Source organism: Dunckerocampus dactyliophorus, chromosome 10, assembly GCF_027744805.1.
Source record: "Dunckerocampus dactyliophorus isolate RoL2022-P2 chromosome 10, RoL_Ddac_1.1, whole genome shotgun sequence".
Classification (NCBI taxonomy): Eukaryota; Metazoa; Chordata; class Actinopteri; order Syngnathiformes; family Syngnathidae; genus Dunckerocampus; species Dunckerocampus dactyliophorus.
The window spans coordinates 10,348,791-10,373,109 of record NC_072828.1 but is presented as its reverse complement, the minus strand read 5'-3'; the positions used below and the strand labels follow the sequence as shown (position 1 = coordinate 10,373,109).

General features: G+C 39.8%; 1 protein-coding gene across 3 annotated transcripts in view; it reads right to left on the bottom strand.

Annotated features, from left to right (window-relative positions):
- The window catches only part of suco (SUN domain containing ossification factor), a 50,130-nt gene that overhangs the window by 13,500 nt on the left and 12,311 nt on the right, over positions 1 to 24,319 (bottom strand). The window contains exons 2-13 of one of the 3 annotated variants that reach the window (XM_054789449.1): positions 12,787 to 12,904; positions 11,246 to 11,338; positions 10,863 to 11,179; positions 10,373 to 10,513; positions 9,945 to 10,131; positions 8,120 to 8,210; positions 7,790 to 7,911; positions 6,223 to 6,290; positions 6,027 to 6,134; positions 5,444 to 5,549; positions 2,144 to 2,164; positions 234 to 289 (exon numbers count right to left, since the gene is read on the bottom strand). In XM_054789449.1, the coding sequence (XP_054645424.1) occupies positions 234 to 289; positions 2,144 to 2,164; positions 5,444 to 5,549; positions 6,027 to 6,134; positions 6,223 to 6,290; positions 7,790 to 7,911; positions 8,120 to 8,210; positions 9,945 to 10,131; positions 10,373 to 10,513; positions 10,863 to 11,179; positions 11,246 to 11,338; positions 12,787 to 12,904 (1,428 nt within the window). The remainder of the gene's footprint in view (positions 1 to 233; positions 290 to 2,143; positions 2,165 to 5,443; positions 5,550 to 6,026; positions 6,135 to 6,222; positions 6,291 to 7,789; positions 7,912 to 8,119; positions 8,211 to 9,944; positions 10,132 to 10,372; positions 10,514 to 10,862; positions 11,180 to 11,245; positions 11,339 to 12,786; positions 12,905 to 24,319) is intronic. The other 2 variants (XM_054789450.1, XM_054789452.1) reach the window with 2 other exon arrangements.

Genomic DNA, 24,319 nt, shown 5'->3' with positions numbered 1-24,319 from the left:
TGAAAACAAGTACAATCGTCCCTCATTTATCCAGGTTAATAGGTCCCAGACTCAACAGCGATAAGTACGATTCAATATTAATAAATGGAATGTTTTCATAGTTACGGCTTAGAAAACATGTTCTTCTAAATATGTTTAACATTATTAGAGCCCTCTGGACATGAAATAACACCCCTATAGTCACCTTTACATAACGCAATAAGCAATGGTGCCAGCCTTTTCTGCAGTCTTACCTGAAAAGACTGAGGGGACAAAAGTGCTCAGACCCAAAATGGGAAAGCAGCTCAACCTGTAAACACAAACATAAAAGATTGACAGGCATGAGTTAGCGGCAATGCTAATCCCAACTGAGTATGCTCCATTTTGCACCTTTTGGAACCTTGGTTAGTGTCATTATTCCTTTCCAGAAGGTCTGACTCTAACCAAAACGGAAGCTAACTGAATACATTTTTCCCATAGGAAATAATGCAAATCTAATTAATCTGTTCCAAAAAGCCAAAAATGTTAACACAAAAGACATTTTTATAGTTTTACAATTAGATACTCAACAAAAATATAAACGCCACACTTTTGTTTTTGCTCGCATTTTTTATGAGATGAACTCAAAGATCTAAAACGTTTTCCACATACACAATATCACCATTTCTCTCAAATATTGTTCACAAATCTGTCTAAATCTGTGATAGTGAGCACTTCTCCTTTGCGGAGATAATCCATCCCACCTCAGAGGTGTGCCATATCAAGATGCTGATTAGATACCATGATTAGTGCACGGGTGTGCCTTAGACTGCCCACAATGAGATGAATTCTTATTGTATGTAGACAGGAGTTCACGTCTCCTTGTATTTTGTGAACATCAACTGCTTGTATTTTTTCTTGAAATCACTCATTTCAGTGCATTGTTTGAGTTCCTTACTCAATCCGTTCCACAACTTGATTCCACTTACAGAAATGCTGAATGTTTTTAGTGTTTTCTGTGCATACAAGTGTTTTTGGTTTAATTTTTTACCCCAAGATCATATTTGTCCCCTCTTGTTGATTGAGTTGTTTTACGTTTTTGGGTAGAAGGTTATCGTTTGCTTTATGCATAATTTTAGCCGAGTAAAAGTTTACTAGATCAGCAAATTTTAATAATTGTAATTTTATAAAAAAAAAAAAATAAAAAAAAAAAAAAGGGGTTGTGTGTTCTCTGTAAGTGGCATTATGGATTATCATAAAGTGACCTTTCTTGTAGCAAAGTGAGTGAAGTGCACTTTTAGAATTATTACCCCATCACGCCGCACAGTAAGTTAGATATGGTAATATCAGTGAACAGTAGAGCGTATGTAGTGATTTTTGGTGTAAAACTAATTTTTCTTTATTCAGTATTGAGGTATTTCTTGACACTTTATGTTGTATATTTTTAATGTGAGATTTCTAGTTCATCTTCGTCTATTACGATCCCGATAAATGTATTTTCGTTTACCGTCAATGTCTACGCCATCAATTTGTATTTGCTCATACGTATCTTTTTGCACCAAATAGCATTACTTTACTTTTACTTAGGTTCAAGGGATGGTCTGTTTTGATCAAACCATTAGTATATTTAATTCATCTGTGATTTTTTTTTAATTTTTTATTAGTTCTTGTGTGCCGTCTCCAGAACAGAATGCGGTTGTATCGTCTCCAAATAATACTAGCTTTAGGACTTTACAGATGTCATTTATATATAGATTGAACAGTTTTGGTCCTAGGATCGACCCCTGGGGTACGCCGCATGATATATTTAACCTCACGGATGTATATTCTCCTAGCTTCACATGTCTGCTAAGTAGCTTTTAACCCAGTTCAAGACTAACCCTCTGATTCCATATCTTTCTAATTTTGTAATTAGGATAGTGATTAATTGTGACAAAAGCTTTTGTTAAATCCATAAATACAGCAGCTGCACACTTTCTGTGGTCTATAGCATTGGTAATTTCCTCTGTAATTTCAATTAGTGCCATGGAAGTTGACTGATGTTGCCATGATGTTGGCTCTGTATCCGTGTTGGCTATGAAGATAGCGCTCACATGAATTCATGACATGCCCCCCCTTAAGGTTTTAAGACAATGACACTTAGGACACAGCCTTGAGACACACAGAGAGAGTGAAAAATGCTAACCTTGATGTACTTGATGAACATCTGAGGCAAAGAGAGCAAGACAACAGGACAGAAGGAGGGAGAATTAAAACAAGATGATGAATCAACAAGAGTTTCTAGCACAAAGTTTGAGGCATCTTAGACTGAAAGGTTTGGCTCCTCAATAAGAAATGCAAGGACTATCTACTTTATTCTGCATGGTTGCGCAACAACTCCACAAGATGCTTGCGTGGAGATGTTTCTAATGTAAAGAGTAAAAGTAAAAGTAATGTAAAGAGACGGACAAGGCAGCATGTCCAGCTCAACAAAAGACATGAAAAATCATGACATGACATGCCATGGTCTACTTTAGCAGTACGGTGAAGCAAAAAACAAGTTAAGACAAAAATATTGAATAAAATAATATACTTTTTTATATATATATTTTTGTACTATAAATATTTTTTTACATGTTAAAAAAATATATATTTTGTATTTTAATACAAAATATTTATTATTTTTTATATATATTGTTTACGTAATATTTGTTTTTCAAGCTGATACAGATAACTTTCTGGGCAAAACTCAGAACTCAGTTATTTTAACCACTGGTTAACCCCTAACCACCGGTTAAATTCTTAACCCACCGTTAGCTAACCAACCGTTAAATATGTGTTGTTCAAAACATGGTTAGTCACGTCGTTAGCTAACGGCACCGTCAAAGTTAACCATGCTAAGCTAAACGTTTAACAAATGAAAACAAGCAATTTATTTATTTACCAATGTTTTTGGTTGAAAGTATTTTGCTAGGCACAGGCTGTTATAGTTTGGAAAAACACTGAAAGTCCGCTCGCCCTCAAAGTAAGAGTCTTAGGGTTCAACCTAATATTGGTGCCAAGATGATAATACATAGAATAGCTATTCATGTATAAACGACATGTTTTATTTGTTATTGTTACACAAGTGTACAGAACACAGCTTTCAGTACATTGTAAAGGCAAGACTATGTACGCCATCAGACACACTATACTTCCAAGTCCTCTGGAAAGCTTAAAAAAAAAAAAAAAAAAAAAAAATGCAACTAACTATCGCCTCAAATTGCAAGTTCATAAAAATACAATCTTGTGACGCCAAAAAAGCCTCAAATAGCTCAATTTTCAATTATTCCATCAAAATAGTTCTTCTTAAACATGACTAAGAGAATTTGCAACCTTAACACGGTTCAATAAAATCATCCCTTAAAATCTAGGCACTTAAATGCATGTTTTTCTGTCTTGCAAATATAAATAATTTGTCATGTGCTGAATAGCTGCAATGTACATTAAAGTGTGAAGTAATGCATAACCCAGACATCAGCAATGCACGCAAGGAGACATGACAGTATAGCAACATGACGGCAGCGTTAGCCGCCAACTCCATCTTGAGAGTTAACCACCGGTTAAAAAGTTAACGGTGGTCCTTAGGTGTGTTAACTTTAACGTCAAGTTCACAGCCGGTTTAAGTTAACCAAGTTTTGGACAACAAGATAACGATGCCGTTAAAGTTAACGGTCGGTTAAGTCTACTTAACCAGTGGTTAAATAAATAACCGAGTTTTGAACAACTGGGCCCTGATCGTCAAGACCGCTAAAACATTTTTTAATATACACTTTCATACATATAGACACACACACACACACACACACACACACACACACACACACAGTGGTGTGAAAAAGTGTTTGCCCTTCCCACCTGATTTCTTTTTTTGCATGTTTATCATGTTTAAATGTTTCAGATCAAACATGTGAATATTAAATATTAAAAAATATTTAATTTGAATATTAATTTATGACACAACACAACTAAACAGAAAATGCAGTTCTTAAATAAAACTTTAGTATTAAGGGAGAAAAACAAATCCAAACCTACATGCCCCCTACACCCTTAAACCATAACTGAGATAAATTTAGATTTATCAATCTGGAAAAGGTTATAAAGCCATTTTTAAAGCTTTTTTGACTCCAGCGAACCACAGTGAGAGCCATTATCCACAAATGGCATAACTTGGTGGGAAAAAAATGACATGAATGCTGTGCTTTGCATTCTCTTCTGGCTTGTCTAATCCTGATAAAGTGCTGTTAAAATAACACCCTACAAATTAAAATATCAAGGGAATATACTGAATCTGACACTTTAGCTCAGGGGTACTCACAATTTCTCAGCCTGCGAGCTACTTTTACAAAGACCGAGTCCCAAAGATGTACCTCCTACTATAAATATATATTTACTGTCTTGATGAATAATGAGTATATACATTGTACATGTATATCTGGGTGCACGCACATAAAATGTAACCGGTAAACATTTATGGTAAACTACTGTACTAAATACTAATGATTAATGTCACTCACAGTTTAAAAGTTTACATGTAATAAAAGTAGCTGATATCATTCACAAATAATTCACAATTCAATTACATATGGCAATAAAGATAATTACACATAATTCCTCAACATTTGTGTACATAACCTGAGTAACCGTAAAATGTTCACCAAAATAGCTAAGTAGCGTTCATTAGATACACACTTCATGCATGTCCAGTTAGCATTTGCTATCAAACATTCCAGATGTACAAGGAATTAAAATGATTATGCAAAACACAATGCAGCCGAAGTCAAGGCAAATATTGAAAAGGTTTCAGCAATGTGCACATTTCCCAATACATATCGAAATAATAGTTTAAGAAACAGAAGAGTAGAAAAAGACATTTCTATAGTGGAGTGAATGACACAAAGTAAAGCCAACAGTTGACTTTTTTTTTTCCTACATAACTAGCCGCTACAAGTGAACTGACAACTTTTGTTGTAGATATAGGCATCTTACCGCAGAGTTAGTTTATCCATAAATCGGAAAAATAAAGATGAAAGTTGTATCTCTGTGTGTAGTTTGAGACGTATGTTCATCATTGCCGCGGGGCAGCAAGAGCGAATCAGCAGGGGAGGTTAATGTCAGCTGATATGTCATGATACAGTATCTACAAAGTGACGTTTATGCGATCGACCCAAACTACCTTCGCGATCGACGTAATCGGCACTCCTACTTTAGCTCACACATGTACATGTGATGGACACACATTGTGACTGTCATTAACAGAGTGACATTTCTTCATTCAGTCATGGAATTACACATGGTGTTAAATTACCATGAAGTCATGAGGGGCTTTCGTGTGCTTTAAAGCAAGCCCATGAATGCATCTACAAAAAAAAAAACTACAGACCAGAATGACTACATACACTGTTCTTGACCCCTTTCCTAAAGGCATTAGTGTACTTTTGCAAAAGACAGAAATGACAGGGCGTACCTTCACATATTTTGCATAAAGCTGCTCATCTAGTGGAAAGCTCTGAACAGTGCGCTCATCACGGGCGTGGAAAGTCCCTAGCTTCACCCACTTGTTGGTGGGATACCTGCAAAGACAGCGACGGCAGAGTGAGGTCAGTTAGTCCAAAACTGGCGAAGGACGCATGCCAAACACTGGTGCTAAATGCCACAGAGTGCTAGGCATGAATCAAGGGCAGTCCGTACATGCCTGAGTGTGCAATTTATGAGGTACTGGAAATATATACTGAAGGTTAAAATGAACGACAAGGCAAACATTTTTTTTCCCCAAAATGCTGATAGAGAAGCTAGTGATTTCACCATTTTAAGTGTCATTGCTGCACATGTGCATGAGGGATTAACAATATAAAATATTTATATAAAAGAAGCATAACACATTAATTATGAAAGCTCTTAATGCAGAAGGCCTTGCCGACGTCATGCGCCAGCCACAATATAAAGACTCTTCCCGTATAATGCAGTGCATATCTAGCAACAACACAAATCAACTAATATTGTTGCATTACAACTGAAATCTTGTGTATGTGGAGTTGTGTGTAGTGTACCTGTCACTGAGGAAAACCAGGAAATCTTTAGGCGTGGATGAGAAGAGCTCAAAGTTTGCAATGTCCAGCTGCTTAACTTGTATGGACTCACAGAGCTCAATCACAAACCTGCAGAGAGATACAGAGTCGTTCACCTAAAAAGGCAAACTCATCATACTGAAGAGACCCTTTCTGCGTTCATGTTTCTGTCACTTACCAGATTTTGTTGCTGCAGGGATTCAGCATGTAAAGGTCCATATTCTCCATGAGAATAGCGGAACTGCTCTGAGTAAGACAATAAAAAAAAACAAACAACGTTATAATAAATGGGCAAATTATAGCCAGGGCATTTATGTACCAAAAGGGAGCTCATTGGGAGCAGGCAATAACAATTTTATGATTTGGAGCACATGAGAAAGCAAAAGAGAAAACTTAGCTCTCTTTGTTCACATGGCCATTTATTAACAAGTAGTCGTCCCTCGCCACTTCATGCTTCAAATTTCGCGAATTCACTCGAAAATAAATTAATAAACCATGCTGTTTCATGGTTGAACACGGCCAATTATCTGTCAAAAAAAATACACTTATTCAAGCACATTTCATGTATTTGTTGGCTACATTATGCATTTTCAAGCATATAAATGGTTAAATGAACTAAAATGCAAACAATAGGCATTCAGAATAACGCATTCAAAAGATGCTGGGACGATATGTTGCATTCTACACTGCTCAATAATTGTCAGTAATATTACGATAATACAGTATTCGGTGAGACACACAAGCACCAGAATTGATCGTCGGAACAGGCTTTTAATGCAGATTTGAATTATCGCACTACAAACACAATAATCCCTAACACATGCTACTGTTGCGGCTGTAACGCACGCAAAGCTAAAACTGAACTCTGAATCCTGGACGTCACTTCCTGTGCGGACCACCGCAACACATTTCTATCAACAGACACAAGTATGAGTCTTATTTATGTCTTAAATGGCTTATTTTCTGTTATTATGTCTACTATATTGAATAATACAAATGTAAAGGTGTTATTTCATGTCTAGAGGGCTCTAATAATGTTAACAAGCGTGAAGCTTATAAACAGGTTTTCTATGCTCTAACTATAAAAAATATTCCATTTATAAATAAGGAATCGTTCTTAATGCACAACACAGCAGCGACAGAACCAATGTTGTACTAGCGGTATGAAGCTAACTGCCCAGCCAGCTGCTGAGTTCACTGTACACAACAGCAAGTGTAACACGCCTGAGTTTCACACCAACGGCTGAGTAGTGCAACTGACATTTGAAAGCGCAGGCAGAGCTTGACAAAGCAGCTGGGTGCTGACCAAATAAAGCTACTGCCATCTTGTGGACTTATTTTTTTAAACTGCATCAGGAGGTTGCCTATAGCCACAGCTGTTAATGCCAATGTTTTCTGAACCAGGGGTCTAAGACAGTTCATTACTTTTCGTACAAAATCCTACTAAACCCAGGGTTTTATTGTAATTACAGGCCAGTATGCAAGTATGTGCATGTTATCAGATCAGCAAATAACAGTTGTGAAAGCCAGATTTGCATTACTCCTTTCTTTTTCTTTTTAGGATTTAATTAACCTAATTAGCAAAAACAATTACATGAGTATGTTAATTTGCACGCCATACATATAATGATGTAATTGAAAACAGTGCATGACACAGGGAATGCCATTAAGTTAAAGTCGCCATGTTATCCATCCCATCATACAATCCAACATGATGACGTCTGCATCTTAAATTGTGTGTCAACCTTGGCCTCGTTGTTTGCAGACAGTATCTTAGCACCGCACTCCACCGAAGCGTAATTATTCTTGAAGTTTTTCTGGATCTTCTTCACTGGCTGGATGCTGCCGCTAGTGGTGGCGTGGAGACCTGCAGAAGACAGGACAGGACATTAATGTCTGAAGACAACGTGTGGATGGAGAGGATGAAGCGAGGGAATTAGGCAACACGCATCGCTGACTGCTGCATATTGCATGCACAGGGGCAGGGATGAACATGCAACATAAAAAACAAAAAAAACAAACAGTAAATGACCAGAAAATAAAACAATATAATAGGATAACCAAGTATGTCTTACTTGTCTGCTCCATCCACTTGCTAAATGGCGGGAAGTCGTCTTTGCTGGGGACCGAGGGATCAAAATCTCGGTCAGGAGCAGCTTGCCCCACCTGAAACACACACAAACATTTAAAATCAAACATACAGTTTTGTTAATGATTTTGACTGGCACACAAAGTGAAATGGGAGCGCTCCAATTATGTAAAGAGTAACACTCAGATGCATTTAGTTGTGAATAACCCTTACGATGTACTGTACAGTATTACATAATTCAATGTTTGGACCTCTGATGCTTAAAATAAGCGCAGACTCCTACAAAAGGGCCAAACACACATACCTATCCTGCAAAGACCTGACTTTTTTCCGATCGACTATGAAAACATAACCACATTGAGCTAATCAGGCCTCGATTAAAAAAACAAAAAACAAAAAGCACATCATGAGCAAAGCGTCATCCACACGACTCAGGTGACCTTGTAAAACATTAATGGACTTCCCGCTGTTAGCGTAGCAGCGCATTAGATATTCAGCAGCGGCAAGAGGGGGAGGATGCATTATTTGTACAAAGCCAGCACGTATGGATGCACGAGGGTCCTTGCAACTCATTGCTACACATTAGCTTCAGAGCACGAAAGGCAGCCGTCAGGAAGCTGAAATCGCTTTTCCACAACCTGCTCAGGCCGGCCAGGTCACTCACATTTTCCACTGCGATAGAGCAGCTTTTGTCCAGTCTCTGCTCATGTCATACTGAAAAGAAGAGATACCGTACTGGAACTTATGCAAAGGCAATCAGTCCTGCTTTAAAAGGTCCCGCATTCTAGTGTTTTCCAATGGTTTTAAATAAGTAGCAGCAGTGGGAACACATCATTCTGTGTCTGTGTGTGTGTGTGTGTGTGTGTGTGTGTGTAGCAGCTTTAATGGTAATGAGCTGAGTTTGTCCACACCTGTTTCCAAGTGCGAGTCTCCAAGAAGTGCACTTTATCCTCTTTTTACATACGGCATGGTATTTTTTGCAGCGTTCAATCCCCACCATATCATAAAAAAAGGATGTATAAAGACTTCGATTGGCTGGCGACCAGTCCAAGGTGTACCCTGTGCCTCCTATCCAAATTCAGCTGGGATAGGCTCCAGGATACCCCCGCAACCCTAATGAGCATTAAGCGACATAGAAAATGGATGGGTGGAGATGTATAAAGATAACTACAATTAATGAAAAATAGTGGTATATAAACCCTAGTACCCACAAAATATTCATGCCACCATAGTATTACTGTAGTCCTTTGTTTATCACGGTTATTTAGTTACAGACCCGACCGCAATGAGTGAATTTCCACAAAGTAGGATTCAGTATTAACAAGTGGAATATTTTCGTAGTGAAAGCACCCTATTATCACCTTCACATTGGTATTACCTAATAATATTACCTAATATAAGCGATAAGACATAACTCACACATTAGCATTAAGAGAAGTTCCTTCTAGTATCTCAAACGTAATGTGGGTCGATCGCATGGCATTAAAAAAAATAAAAACACGGACGTCAGCCTATTAACACTATCCTCACTATGACGTTTCTCACTTGGTTAATATACAGGGCAGCCAGTCTGATTGTATAGATACATATACATACATTATTAACTTAACATTTTATTCACTTGGAGTAAAAGACATATTACTGCAACAGTCCATTTTGTACAACAGGGGACCTTTAAACCTTTTTACATTTCTTCTTAAGAAATGATTGCATTGACGCTCTTTATTTATTTTACAGTATTTACCTGCTTATTTCTGTTGACATTTTAAGTCTTTGTTTTCTTTCTCCACAGAATTTTAAACAAGACTGACCAGCTGATCTTGGTGCTCGGAGGCCTGCAGATTGTTGTCCTGTTCCTTGTCAGCCTGTCCCGCCTCCTCCTCCTCCTCCTTTTCCTCTTCCTGCTCCACACAGCCTGGTGCAGACTGAGCCACTGTGTCAGGACTGGAACCACAGCTCTGGTCAGACTGTTGGTCCTCTGGGTCAGCCTTGTCATCGCTACATCAGAAAGTTAGGGCAGATGGGAGTTGAACATATTTGAGTGATGGCGCCACAATGTCACTAAGATGTCAACAATTAGGTTAGGTTATGGTCATGAGCAGGCAGATCACAGATGATTCAAGCGAAATGAGAGGAGAGTACGGTCAGCGGTCGATGGCAGCGCACAGCGGAGTCAATCATATCTTTCTCGACCTGCGCTTTGATTATCGCTTCCATAGGAGGAGGCTTGCAAACTCACCTGAGGAGGGGGCTGCCAAAAAGGGTGTTTTCACAGGTTGCCAGTTTGGCGGGAATGACCCTGCACTGCGAGTCAGAGTGCTCAGCAAAGACAAAGCTGTCTGCTGGGGGCTCATCTCCTGCACTGGCAACCCACACTGCACTACGGGGGAAAGAAAGGACATGGCATTTACCACATCTCCTCAAGATGGGGAGAAAAGGCAGAACATTGGCTGCACATGAGGAGTGTAGTTGGAAATGTCATGCCTCTCTGTGAGAAGGCTGACATTCTTCCAGAAGGTCCCACCCAGAAGATGCACTCCATAATCTCTTCAATCCTCCATGTCTATGAGGAGTGTCCATTCGTGCGTGTAAGGTTAGCACGGTGCAACTCTTCCACCAAAAATGACTTGGCAAGATTCACATAAGAATGATCGGTTCCACTTTGATTTGTGATCCAAACAAGGAAAAATTGGAACAATAAAATGCAACAAGATAAAATAAACTCTTACTCTGTGGGAGTTGGACCAGCACTCTGTGAGGTAGGTGTGTTGTCGGCTTCATGCAAGGATGCAGCAGCAGCGGTGTCAGTGTCAAGGAGCTTGGGGGCAGGAGGGGGATCTGGGGATGCTAAAACTGACTGTAGGGTAGAGAAAACTAGAGCTTCCTGGTCCCGGTCCTCATGCTGGACTTGGGTGTCTAACTGCAGGTCCGAATCAAAAACCGGATATGATGAGGGCTCTGGCTCAGGAGCGACAGGTAGTGTAACAGACTCTAAGTGTGCGTTCCTTTCTTTTTCCTCTTCCACTGCTCCATGTGGAGTCACAGTCTGCATAGAGACATAGAGAACTCATAACACTAACACTCTTAAGAACATTTTTTTTATTAGTTATACCTGTTGTTGATGACCTAGTGTTATATCGTGTACTGCTCTCTCGGCCTCTAGTCCCACAGCGTGGGAGGTGTGTGTCGTCCATTCTTCCACCTCCTATGGAATACAAAAAAAATAATTTAAAAAAGGTAGAGTTCTTAAGTAACATTTAAACCTTGAAATCATCATAAAAGTGAAAACGAGTTCCTAAAAACGCTCCAATTAATTTCTCTTTTCAAATACCCGCCGAGTCTCTTATAGTCGCTGGGTGCGTGATCTACTAAAGCAAATAATTGCCCAAGTCTCTAATAGGACTGGGCGATATGACCTCCAATCAATATCACGATAAATTGCGCAGTTTTACTTTGACAACAATAAAGGCACGATAAATTGCCCGACTACTATATATCTTTGCCATCTGAAAATAATTGCAGGAAATGCAAATTCACTGCTTTTTGTTGATTTATTGACCAACTGGCACACATTACCTTCAATAAAATATAATGCACGTAATTGGGCGCACCTATTCCGTCTATAAATTAGTCATAAGGGAAAGAGAGGGGGACAGATATATTTAAACTGACGTCATTTTAGTGTGCATTAGTAGCCTTTTGTGGCACCGCAAACACGACAGGACAGGACACGAAAGGAGTTGCAATTGTTATCCAACCACAATGCTAAAAAACTGAGATTATCTTAAGCAGGGGTGGGCAAACTACGGCCCGGGGACCAAATCTGGCCTGCCAAAAGTAAAAAAATATGTGACACACAACTTAACCTACCCACTGCACTGTCTGGGACGTAAAAAAAAAAAAGGAGGGACGTTCACATACTAGTCCATGTTTTATCGTTCATAGGTCATATTGTATACATCATTTATTCATGTACATTCCGGGTGTCCTACTTAAATTTCCTTATTTGATGTGGTCTGATGATTAAAGTGCTCCTGAAAAAAGGGACACAAGCACATACATGTATGATTGTATGACGCTTTCACTCAATGTGGCCCGCAAGTCAAAAAGTTTGCCCACCGCTGATCTATAGTATGTATGCATAAGGTGTACTGACCTGAACTAACTGGTATCGCTACTCCTCCACGCATCCCCCTGCTCTATGACTCAACTAGATAAGTTTCTGACAACGTGGAACTAGGCTTCTTTTTGTAAGACAGAGCTGGATCTTATCTCTTGTACACCATTTTGAAGCGTTTGATGCAAAGTTACAGTCAGTCAGTGAGATCATCAGGCGTAAAATGAGCAGAGTAAGTTCAAGTTAGTCAGATCTCCTATCATGAAGGCTATTACTATAGAGGACTTCTTACACACACACACACACACACACACACACACACACACACACACACACACACACACGCACATAATCCTGAACCCTATCCAGGATTCACCACCTCCTCTCTCGAGGTCAATAAGAGCTTGACCCCGCTCGCTCACCAACCATCTGGGTTCTTCTTGAGTCTAATAATACCGCTCCCACACAGACAAGGTGAAGCGGCCAATGTTAATGCTAAAATATTTATTTTAATTCGAGAGGAAGTGTGGACAGACCTGGAGTTTTGTGGAGTCCTGTTCCTGCTTGTGGTCGTCAGGGTCGTTCCTGTCTCCAGCAGGCTGCCTGGGGCCAGACAAGCTGTGCTCTGAACAATAGGCATGATGAATGGGGTACCTACAACACACAACAGCGGAGAACTGTGTGAATAAAGGCTTCTTTCCAAAGGTTATGTTACATACATACAATACATACAATAGTCGCTATGAGTCTTAAGCTTTCCAAGGCAAACCGCACTCGCATGATGGCACCAGCTTATTATTGTTGTCTTATGGTGTGACAAGAATAAATGTCAGACGCATGGTAGCATTTTTGAGTAAATGAATGCTTGAGTCTGGCAACGAGAATAAATGAGTTAGAATTGGGAAGGGTGAGACGCAGAAATAGACAAAAGAAAGTGTTGCAATGAGGATGACGCAAGTGATTGATGGGAAAAATCACTTTGTTTCACGATAGTTAATACCAATAAATGACCACACCCTGAAGCTTAGCGTGGTTTGAGCATTCATTCATTCATTAGGCCAAATATTATTTGTTTTTAAAGACTGGATTTTCTTTTTAATTCACGTGACTATAAATGACAGTTGTGGCACCCTCTGTGGAATGTGGTCAAAATGCTTTGAAGACATGCTTGCTAGCTAGTTGCAGCCTGCAACATTTCAAAGTAGTTGTCACTGCGCAATACGTACCCGGAACGCAATCGGTTCAACTGGGTTCTACGCATGTGCAGAACGGGTCTATATCCGGTCGGCCTAATTTTCGGCAGTCACATGTCAGGCATGAGTAATCTACGCCATCAGTCCATCTATTTTGCGGCAACAAGCGTCCCCCTCCTCTTCCCAAAACGTTAAGAGATAGAAATTTGAGAAATAACACCATAGTCAATCTTTTTTAGTTATATCATATCCATGATGCAAGTGGACAATTAATACGCTAACCCTTTAACCCTCTTTTCTTTGTTCCATAAATTATTTCACCTTTTTTTTCGCCACAAAAAAAAAAAGTGTAAACATTTCTTTTTTTAAATTATTTAATTAAATTACATTACATTATTTTGTGTAATTAACACACGCGCACCAGAGCAAGCAGGGCTGTTATGACGGCAGGCGGAGCACAGCGGAGCATCCCTACACAGAGTCTGGCGCTCTTTTATAACTTCATTCTGACCTGAACACATCAACAGCAGTACAATTCCAGCACCATATAATGTATGTATCTCCAACTCACACACGTCTCTAGTCCGTTCATCCTGGGAACGACACTTCCTCATCCTGTGTGTGTGTGTGTGTGTGTGTAAATAAACAGGAAGATCAAGAAAAACGAAGTGGATATTCTTATTACTCACTTCGTAAGTCTTAATTCAGATGTACAATTTTCTACATTTAAGTACGTTGGAAAATACACTGAAAACAAGTACATTTAACCTAAATTGTGTGATGTCTTTGAACGCAACTCCTCATGATAACACGGTTTAAAGTGTGATTCACATGTTCTGCTACTATTAAAGGGAATGGTGTTAGACAAATAGATTTTCATACTTGTGTGGTAACTTTTAGCTTGATTGACATATTCAGTTCATTTGGAGCTGTTAATACACACAAATATATATAAACTGTCCTGTCATTTATCTTTCTGTTCATTAAATACAGTAAAAAAAAAATTGGCACATTTCGACATAGTTGCTAATGGTGGTTAATCATTATTAATTCATTTTAAAACTGCGATTGATCTGATTAAAATTTGTAATCATTGGACAGCCCTGGCAAATATTGAACATTTCACTAGCACGCAGCCCCACACAGTACACATACTTCACACCTGTTTACGACCAATTTACTCATCAGCACGCAAAACTGCATACCACTGTGAGGACCAAATGTGTGCAAGTGTAAATGTGGCTTAAGACATTAACTTTCTTCTACAAGTATTAGAGCCTCTACCTTGCACGAGGCCAGAAAGCTTGACCCACCTTGAGCATAATACTAGAGTAGGGACGAGCGGCAGTCGTGTTAGCGCCCTGTCAGCTGTCAGGAAAGGAGATGAGCAGTGGGTGCACACTACAGCCCATGGGGGACAGCATGTGTGTGACAGCTTGTGCAAAGTGAGCCTCCATTGACATTTGACTTGTTTAAGAGACCACATAATACATGGCAAGGATGTCTGGAGAGCAGCGGTGCACACACCTAGGAGATTTATGAGCACCATACATACAGGCACATGGCATTTGAAGCGGAAGTGCAACACTCTGCATGTCATCCAATTGCAGGACAATCACATTGTGATTAAAATAAGATAAGGCATTCACCCAGGACTATTAAAAAAAACAATGTGCTGAATAACACAGTATGCTATCCTTGCGTCCAAAGAGAACCACAAAAGCCAGTGTAGGAACCTGAAGTAGACAACCATGTGAACCATGAGAATATGGCTATAGGCTAAATTTAGGTCAACTGCTTTAAAGCATCTTGTGTTGCATGAATGTTTCCCCATGTCCTCCTCGACCACGCCACGAATTACAGATGCACAGTGGTGGCGTCTTTACACGTACAGCATGTCAGGGACCATGACACTTAGCTTATGTAACAGTTGGTTCAGTACAGAAAAGCCCACAAAGGATAATGACATCATGTTAAAAGCGACTTGGCCTTCTGGTGGAGTCTTTGCTGTTTGCATGCCATTTTGTCGTTCAGAGCTTCTTGAACTTTGCATAGCATTCAAAACCACGAAATGAAACATGCAACAATAAAACATCTCAGGGTGGCAACTTGGCAGCGTGTCACAGTCTAAGCCTATCAATGCCAGCGTGTGTCATCGCTCGCATTCAATCTACTTTTCTGCCATCTTTGTTTACACACACTGCCTGTCTCTCTGGCGGCAGCTAGCTAGCTAGAGTTATCCGCCTAGCCCGTGGTCCACGGACTCCAAATGTGACGTGCTAACTTACTATAAGTGTAACTTAGCAACCTCTTGCTAAGCTCACTAAAGAATATTTGCTTCAACTCTTAGTATTTTTTATCACTCTTCAATTCAGACATGATGCCTGTATTTAATGATAAATGAGCACAAAATAGCATAAAGACAATGAGAACACTGTTTGAGTGGAGATGCGCTTTGTAAATGTACAATTTAAATGTTGGCAGTCACATAAAACAGCTCACTTCTCCTTGCCTTTTGTCAAAATAGCTTTAATAGTGCTGGAAGTTGGACACACCTGTCCTATCATAAATCTGCACAATCAATTTATAATCTTTTATACTGCCCTGTTAAAGCAGGAAGATTTCTATAAGAAAGATTTAAATCTTAAATTGTGTCTTTTTTTTTTTTTTTACAAAACAATATATATTATTGAACCATTCATTTCCCATGTATTAGTATTACTCTAAAAATGGCATCAAATTAAATTCAGGTTTGTGTCAAATGGTACAACAGGCGGGTACAACAAGGTGTCCTGTATTTATTTTTGCAGAAGTTGGCAATGTGCCAATTTGCCATTTTTATTTTATTATTAAGTATTTTTTTTAAACCCTATGGAAGAAAATAGAGCATTATACAATGATATCAAGCTTCTACAGAATGATATCAAGGCACTATTACAAGATAATGCTGCCTTGCGCACCACTCTTGAGGAAGAGAACGAAGCAAAGGAAAATGTCACCGAGCAAATGAAATACATAATCGATGAGATGGATCAGAATGGACGAATGAAAGATGTGATCTTCACAGGGGTCCAAATTACACCCAGTCCAAAGACAGGGCAGTCCAAAACAGAAGAGAACCACAGGAAATGGATGTTCCTTCACCAAAGCACAAATTGCCAACTTCATACAATCAAAAGGAGGTGGATGTGGATATCGACACCATCAATACTTGCATCCCATGGTATGGCAGAAACAACACCACGCCTGTCATCATTAAATTCACCAATGGGGAATTCAAACCCACACTGCTGAAACAGGGGAAAAAGCTAAAGAGGTACAAACATCTACATGAATGAGCATCTGACAAAACGCAATGCTGACATCGCCAGGAAAACACGCGACTTGAGGAAGTAGGGAAAGCACAAAGAAGCAAGAGTGCTTGTTGTCAAAAGATATCGATCTGGATACATATTAAAGATCATATTAACATGACAGCAAGGAAAATGGAGGATACAACCACAAAGGAAAAAAAACATGCAGTTAGAAGGATTCCATTCAATAACATTTGACATTTAGTATCATCGTTACAAGGGACTGCTCAACAAAAGTGCTGGAATTAGTAACCCATGTATCAACTGTACATTCAATGACACTCACAGTACAACACGAAAGACGACAGGACAGGAGGACCTGGAAGTGGATCTGGACAACAACAGGAGGGAGAGGGGTGGACTTTTTTTTGTTTCTTTGTTTAAAAATTATTATTATTATTATTATTATTATTATTATAATAACTGCTTTGATTGTATGGAAGAATAATGTAAATGGTGAATTAGAGCATGTAGAAAACAGGAAGTGAACATCGGCATTAGCTACTGATATGATACAGAGAGGGGGTAGGATTAAATGAGCGCGGCTTTTTCCTACTCCTTTTCGGACATGTGGAATTGTGAATTGTAACATTAAGCGTTCAATGTAAACTGCATGCAAGTTCGAAATAAACTAAAAGATTACCATTGCCATAAATCACTTTTACAGAATAGGGGACCTTTAAAATAATCCAGTTGTAAATGGACGCTTATGATTGTTTTTAAGAGTATCCAAACAGATGACCACTGATGTCTTTTTTTTCCCCAAAAAGAGGCAAATCAATCATTTTAATAAGCATTGCTTGTTGAAATACTTGCATGTCATACATTGCATCACACCACACAAGTTTTTTTGTGAGCACATCCCAGAGTAAACAATCCTGTACAAACTTCCGGGAGCACTACTGAAAAATGACTCACCGGGTCAATAAAAAAAAAAATTAAAAAAAAAAACCGGCTGTTCACAAAACACATATTTACAATGGGATTAAACTAAGTAATGGAAGTGTATTCTCAGCTTCTAAACCTGACCCAGCCTCATGGGGCAAAGGTAGTGTCTGGGCTTATTCAGCATCCTGGCCATGAAGGATTACAGCATTCCTTGTAAATGAAAAGAAAACAGCCTCAAAGGTGGGGGGGGGGGCCCGCCGGCTTCGGGGGAGTGGCGTGACCCACTTTTAGATATTACGCAACAGCATGAAGATGAAGTCCTGCCACACAAATGGATGGCAGTGTTTAGGCACCATAGAATAATAGTGCTTAAGTGCACCATGTACGCTGCATAGCAACACCATGCGAGCGTGAGCTAAAGGCGGAAGAGCCTTAGGCAAGACGAACCACTCCGCAACTGAAAATACACTCACTCCTCTTTTTACTTCCCTACTTCAATTTTGAGACCTACTGGTATATAAAGAAGCAAAACTGAGAATATTAGAGCAGGCTCTCACCACTACTTTACACCAGAACCCAAATAAATTGTTTTAGTTTATAGATTCTGGATGAGGGCAAACATTTGAAAAGAATAAAGCACTTCCACAAACACAACAAATGACAATCGGTTTCAGGTATCTGAACATGTCAAATAAGATTATTTGTTTTACCTTTACATTGCAAGCAAGTGCAAAATCTGGTTTGGATCCAGCTAAAACTTGTGGATTCCAGGTATAATATGCTCTTAATGTTTTAATAACATTCTTGGGAAAATACTAACCATAAAAAATGAGTGAGTTGCAAACAGAAACTGTACTCAAAATGCTTTTGTACTGTTGCCCAATTTACACATTTTACACAGTGAAAACTAATTTATTGCTACACCACATTAGCCTCTTTTACACAGCGACTGATTCCACAAATAGCCTCAGCAGAGCCGTAACAAGACGATCCAACAAAGTCAGTATTGCCGCAACTGCGTGCACTTTCACACAGTGACACAGCATCCCAAAATCCAATAGATAGGTGATGAAATCAGCACAAGCTGATACTGGCAATTGCTTTCAACACATAAGGGTGGGAATTCCCATACACATGCATAGCCCTGCCTCTGTTACGACTCTGATACTACTTCTGGCAGGATATTGATCGGACAACTTCAACTTTGCCCCATTCTGTGCCAGTGCTGTTTTTTATGCAACAGCTACCCACAAAAGTGGGAAAATCTCATTTTTAGAATTCTGTGTGAAAAGAGTTGTTGATTACACACAATCTGAAACACAGTAATTGAAGGGTTCCGTGTCTTGTTCAAGAATGTTTTGCCAAGACTGAGGGAATCGTACACCACCTAATAAGCCTCTCTTTCCATTTCCAGTTGTTCCAAACAACCAAACCTTCCTATCGGATATTACCTGTTGGTGTTGGGACCAGTCAGAATTACCAGATAGGTCAGTCCTTTGATGTAGGGCAGCAAGAAAACAACAGGTTGAAGATAGTTCAATCTGCTGAGTCAAATAGTATCAGCAGCTGCATGGCATGCCATCAGGGCCTTGATCCCTTCATGATCAGGATGGTGTGCGTGGTGATTACAAGTGTTCCGTGGTGTCAAGCGTGACAGCACACGTGAGCGTGGTTGGACCTCCTGCCCTTGCTCTTGCTTTTGAAATTCCTTCTGTGCACTCTCACAAAAGCTGAGTCAGGAGGATACTGTTGCCCCCGGCCTCAAGGGAAACGAGCTGGGCCGAGTCAGAAGATGACGCTGCTCTAGCTCAGACAAGGAACGCGAGCGGATCTGTGAGCCGCTTTCCGTGCTCTTGTCCTGGCCTTGATCTCGGATCAGCTGTTCATTAAACACTCTGGCACGCAGCCGTAATTGAAGCTAACTGTGATGTGCACTAAACACTCATCTCAAATTTTTGCACTGTGGAACTGAGAGTATAACCTCAACTAGGGGTGCAAATCTCTGGCTCCTCCACGATTCAATGCGATGCATCTTTTTTTGTGATCAATAGTTTGCAAATTTTTTATGCGTGATTTTTTCTGTAAATATAATTTCTTTTTACTCACTGTGTACTACTAAAACAGAAGAAGAAATTAAGAAGAGCTTTCAATGCATGCAAACTAGTTTAAGGGCGACTACGATGAGGAAAAGAGCTCACAAACAAACATGAACGCGCTGGAGAAGTCAGCCAATGAGATGAGAGCGTAGGCGGTGCCCCGATAATAAGCCAATGAGATGAGAGCGTAGGCGGTGTCCCGATAATCAGGCAATGAGAGCGTGAAGCGTCAGAAGGCGTCACCAAATGTACTGTTCGTCTCTCTGTCGCTTGCACCGACTTGATGCTTTATGTTATATGGAATTCCTTACGTAATACGATGCAAAAACTTTACATAAATTCTTTACGTTCAGTGGAATTTACATAAAAGGCTCGCTTTATATCCAGCGGGTGCGGTCGGCGTTTACGGTCAGCCATTTCCGCTTCCGCTTCCCGTCAGCATCAATTGCCGTTTATGAATCGATTCATAATTGTCAATGTCCGCATCATGATGCATCTAAGAATTGTTTATTTCCCACCCACCTCCAGTATCAACATGATACACTTGAGATCTGGTGCCATACGTTATCTGGAGACAGTATAGTATACTGTTGTACAATTCAACAAGGATTACAACTACATACCCACCCACGTGTTATTTAAGAAGAATTCAGTTATTTTGTTATATACACCGTGAAACCATTATATTTTTGCCAAAGTTAACATAGCGCATTGTGGACGAAAAATCTTTTAAGCAAGGAAGTAGGCCAGTCACATCTGCCAGGGAAAAAAGGGAATGTGAGTTAGAGTTTGCACATGCATTCGCATTTTTTCCCCTCCTGTGAAACAGCAGTTTGCTCTACAGCCAGCTGATGCCTCTATAAGCCACCACTCCACTGGTGCATCCTCAGGGCAGGCAGAACTGGGGGGGTAGCATACTTGTGACAAATTGCAGGAAACATCTGATGGGACGGATGTCTTCCAAGACCTCCTCCACAGGAAATGTGACATAATAATGAGCCTGAATATTAAGGAAATAGTTAGGACACGTAGCATGGCATTATCCTCATCATCATCAAAACTCCAACTTCAACTGCTCCAGAGACCCGGTTGCGGGGTCCCAAAGTTGTTTTTCCTTTAAATGCATCATGCAAAATTATGATAAGGACGTTCTAGCAGCAACAATGTGTCCCTGGAGCTTGTTTAAGAGCACCAAACGTGAGAAAAATCTATCAACTGCCTCACTTGTTTGCAAGAAGAGGTGGTCAAACGGTCGCTTTTGAAATTATGGCTTTTCATGGCGTCATGAAGAGAAAAACATCCTTCCTCATGGACATGGGACATGATACCACCCCGGGCTAGATGAGCCCACGCCTTCACAGATGAGTTTTGTGTTTAAAAAAAAAAAAAAAAAAAGGCAGGCTTTGCTACACATTAAAATAAAGCCTGGAGCTCTGCCAACAATCCGTCAGACAGATACAGGCATGGGGGCTGTAAGTTTCATCATTTTGTTTTTCCTTCAGTGAATAGGGTAACCTAGCATGATGTTGCTGTTTAAGTGTGAGTGTAATGCTAGCATTGTCATGTTTGTGTCCTCCTGTCCTAAGTCTTAAGGTTATGTTGCTGTACATGATATATACGGCATGGACAGAGCACATTTGACATTTCATAATTACATACTTTTTCCAGACTCAGTCAACAGATGTGTATTATTAGAGCTGCAACAATTGATGAATTGATGAGAGATCAATTATTCAATTAATTGACAACTATAACTGTCTAGGGCCTTGGTTCCCAAAGTTGGGTATGCGTACCCCCGGCGGTACGCCAATTGTCATTGGGGGTACATGAATAAAAATGAAAAACAATTAGCACCGTCATAACAGAACGAAGAAATGACACATGGTATGAAGTATGAAGGTATGAAGTGTGAGGTATATGAATAAGTAAGTAAGAGTGTTTCATCTTGAAGGTTTAACTTATATTGGTGTTCCAATCCCTGCACTGTGAAAACCTGTCAATGTATGTGCGTGTCAGGATGACAGAGGAGACATTCCCCTGAAAATGAGGCTTTATTGCTGCTTGTATGCATTTTTGTACTTTGGATACTGCTTTATCATGTTTGTTCAACTTTCCCTTTCAATTTGGTATCAAATTTATGTATTTATTAATAATTAATGATGTAGATTTAAATCATAGCGATTGCAAGGGGACGAAAGTGAAGCTCAACTTCAACCCATTCAAAAGGGAAGGATCCCAACATCCGGCTGAAATAAATTACAAATTATCTAAATTTGACCATTCACAATACTAATTTTTGACCCAGAATTACTTACTATAAAATGAATTCACCAATTAGTATTCTCTTCTAAACTCTTCTAAAAGAAGGGGAAACTACTGAGGTGGAAGGAATTGGCGCTGAAGGCGCAGACGAAGGTGTAGGCATTGGTGGCGAGTCACTTGGTGACGACGGTGCAGGAGTAGCAGATCTACGTTTGAAGAAGCTTTCAATGGAAGTTTGTATGGTCTTCCTTTTCTTCTCCTTGTAGATGATACGGTAGCACTGTAGAGCGCCATTTTCCAACAAATTCAAATGACAAAATATCGCAATTTTCGACAAAATACATGAAAATATAGACCGGTCAGCTTGCGTTCGTATCTCCAAATGTTCGCAAGTCGGATGTTCGTAAGTAGAGAACCCAGTGTACAATATTGTTGTCGGATATAGGTCCAATATCAGTCTAAAAAACAAAATCGGCCTGCATCTAAAATCTACGACATTGGCAGTCCGATGCACAAGCACCTCGTTCCAGTATCCGTGCCAGCACTTCTATCCAGCATGCAGCACCCATGTGATCCTAAGAACAGCGTGTGCTAGTGTGTTTAGCCAGGAGCAGCAGTGATGTCAGCTGTGTGGCAGTATTTTTTGTTAAAGCCCTTAAAAGCACTTTTAAAAATTTGCAAACATATGCAAAGCATGAGAAACTGCCACGAGAAGGCAAAAAGTCATTGGCCATAACATCAAATAGCCAGCCCCTGACGGAGGTGAGTAATGTCGGGTTTAAAAGCTTCATTGAGCACTTTGTGCCACGCTACATTATACTTGTACAAAGCCTCCACTACATGTGTCGATAAAACGGCACCCCAGATGCATAAAGAAATACACGGGGCAGTTTTTCCTCATACCTACTGTTGCTTACTATTGTTCTCTGTTTGAGGAATATCACTTGATAAAGCCTTTTCTAACATTCCACAGTACTAAACAGGTAATAAAAGTCCGTATGATTCGTGCTGATATTGGATCAGTATCGGACGATATTCATGGCTACAATATCGTGCGGGAAGTAAAAATGTAGCTGGACAGCCAACAATGTATTGTTTATCTACAAAGAGAATAAAGTGCACAATTGCACTGGGGATTCTTTGCTGCTGTAAACACACCTTAAAGATTTCAGCTTAGCATTAATTACATGGTATCAACTTTTCCTTTGCCTGGCTCTTACACTCGCTGCCTCATTCCCGTAAGTGCTTTAAATATTGCGTGCCGACTTGCTGTATCGCGTAAGAGGCACATAGCACATTAACGCCCACTGTCAGAATGACATATACACGGATAATCAGACTTACATCTACACAGTTGAGCCTATTGAAGGCATGAATAAAACCAGTCCTGCCATTTTAGAATGTTGTAAATTTGTATTCAATTATTTAAATGGTCCAAATGGTTGCGATACTGCACCTGATTGAAATGAATGATGACAAATGTTTAAATAATGGCAGTGGGGGTAGTTGAGTGTGATAACAATGCATAGTGTAGTTGAATAATTATTGGTCTCCGTTTATGGTGACTACTGACTGAGATAAAGGATGAAGTACATCCTGGACCTTAGCCTGCTCCAGACCAGGCTAACGCCACAGAATAAATCTCCATGGTAACTTATGTCAGAACATATCCCACTCTTGTGCAAATGGATCACAGATAAGTTGATCCAGGATAACCAAGATATCCCGGCTTAATCCCTTATCCTCGCTCACAAACACATTATATTGGCTCTGTCTGTGTGGCTTGTCTAACATAGTTTCAACTCTGTACAATAGATGCCAATGTAGCGCTGCATAGTCAGAGGCAATTTGCTTAAAGGCAAACTGCGCTTTTTTGGGGAATTTTGCCCATCATCCACAATCCTTATGCGAGACATGAACACAGATGTCTTTTCTTTTCTGCACATTCTAAAGATGTAAAAACAGCTAAAAACACTGAGCTAATAATGCACGTATTGGGAAACACTTATTCCACCTATAAAGCCTTCCTGCCCCGTTTACATATAACGTGATAAGCATATTAACCAAGCATATTAACCAAGCTAAAGCAACATTTATTGTTACATCGATCAAACTACTCTATTGGTGTATTCACACCTCGCCACACCACACCGGCTAGCGACTAGCTTCACCACATACATGCGCTCTCAATGCCTCAGATCACTATCAAAAGGTGATGCTACATATTGGAATTGCCGCTAGGCGTAGGCATTCATTTCTATGTTGCTATGTTGAAAT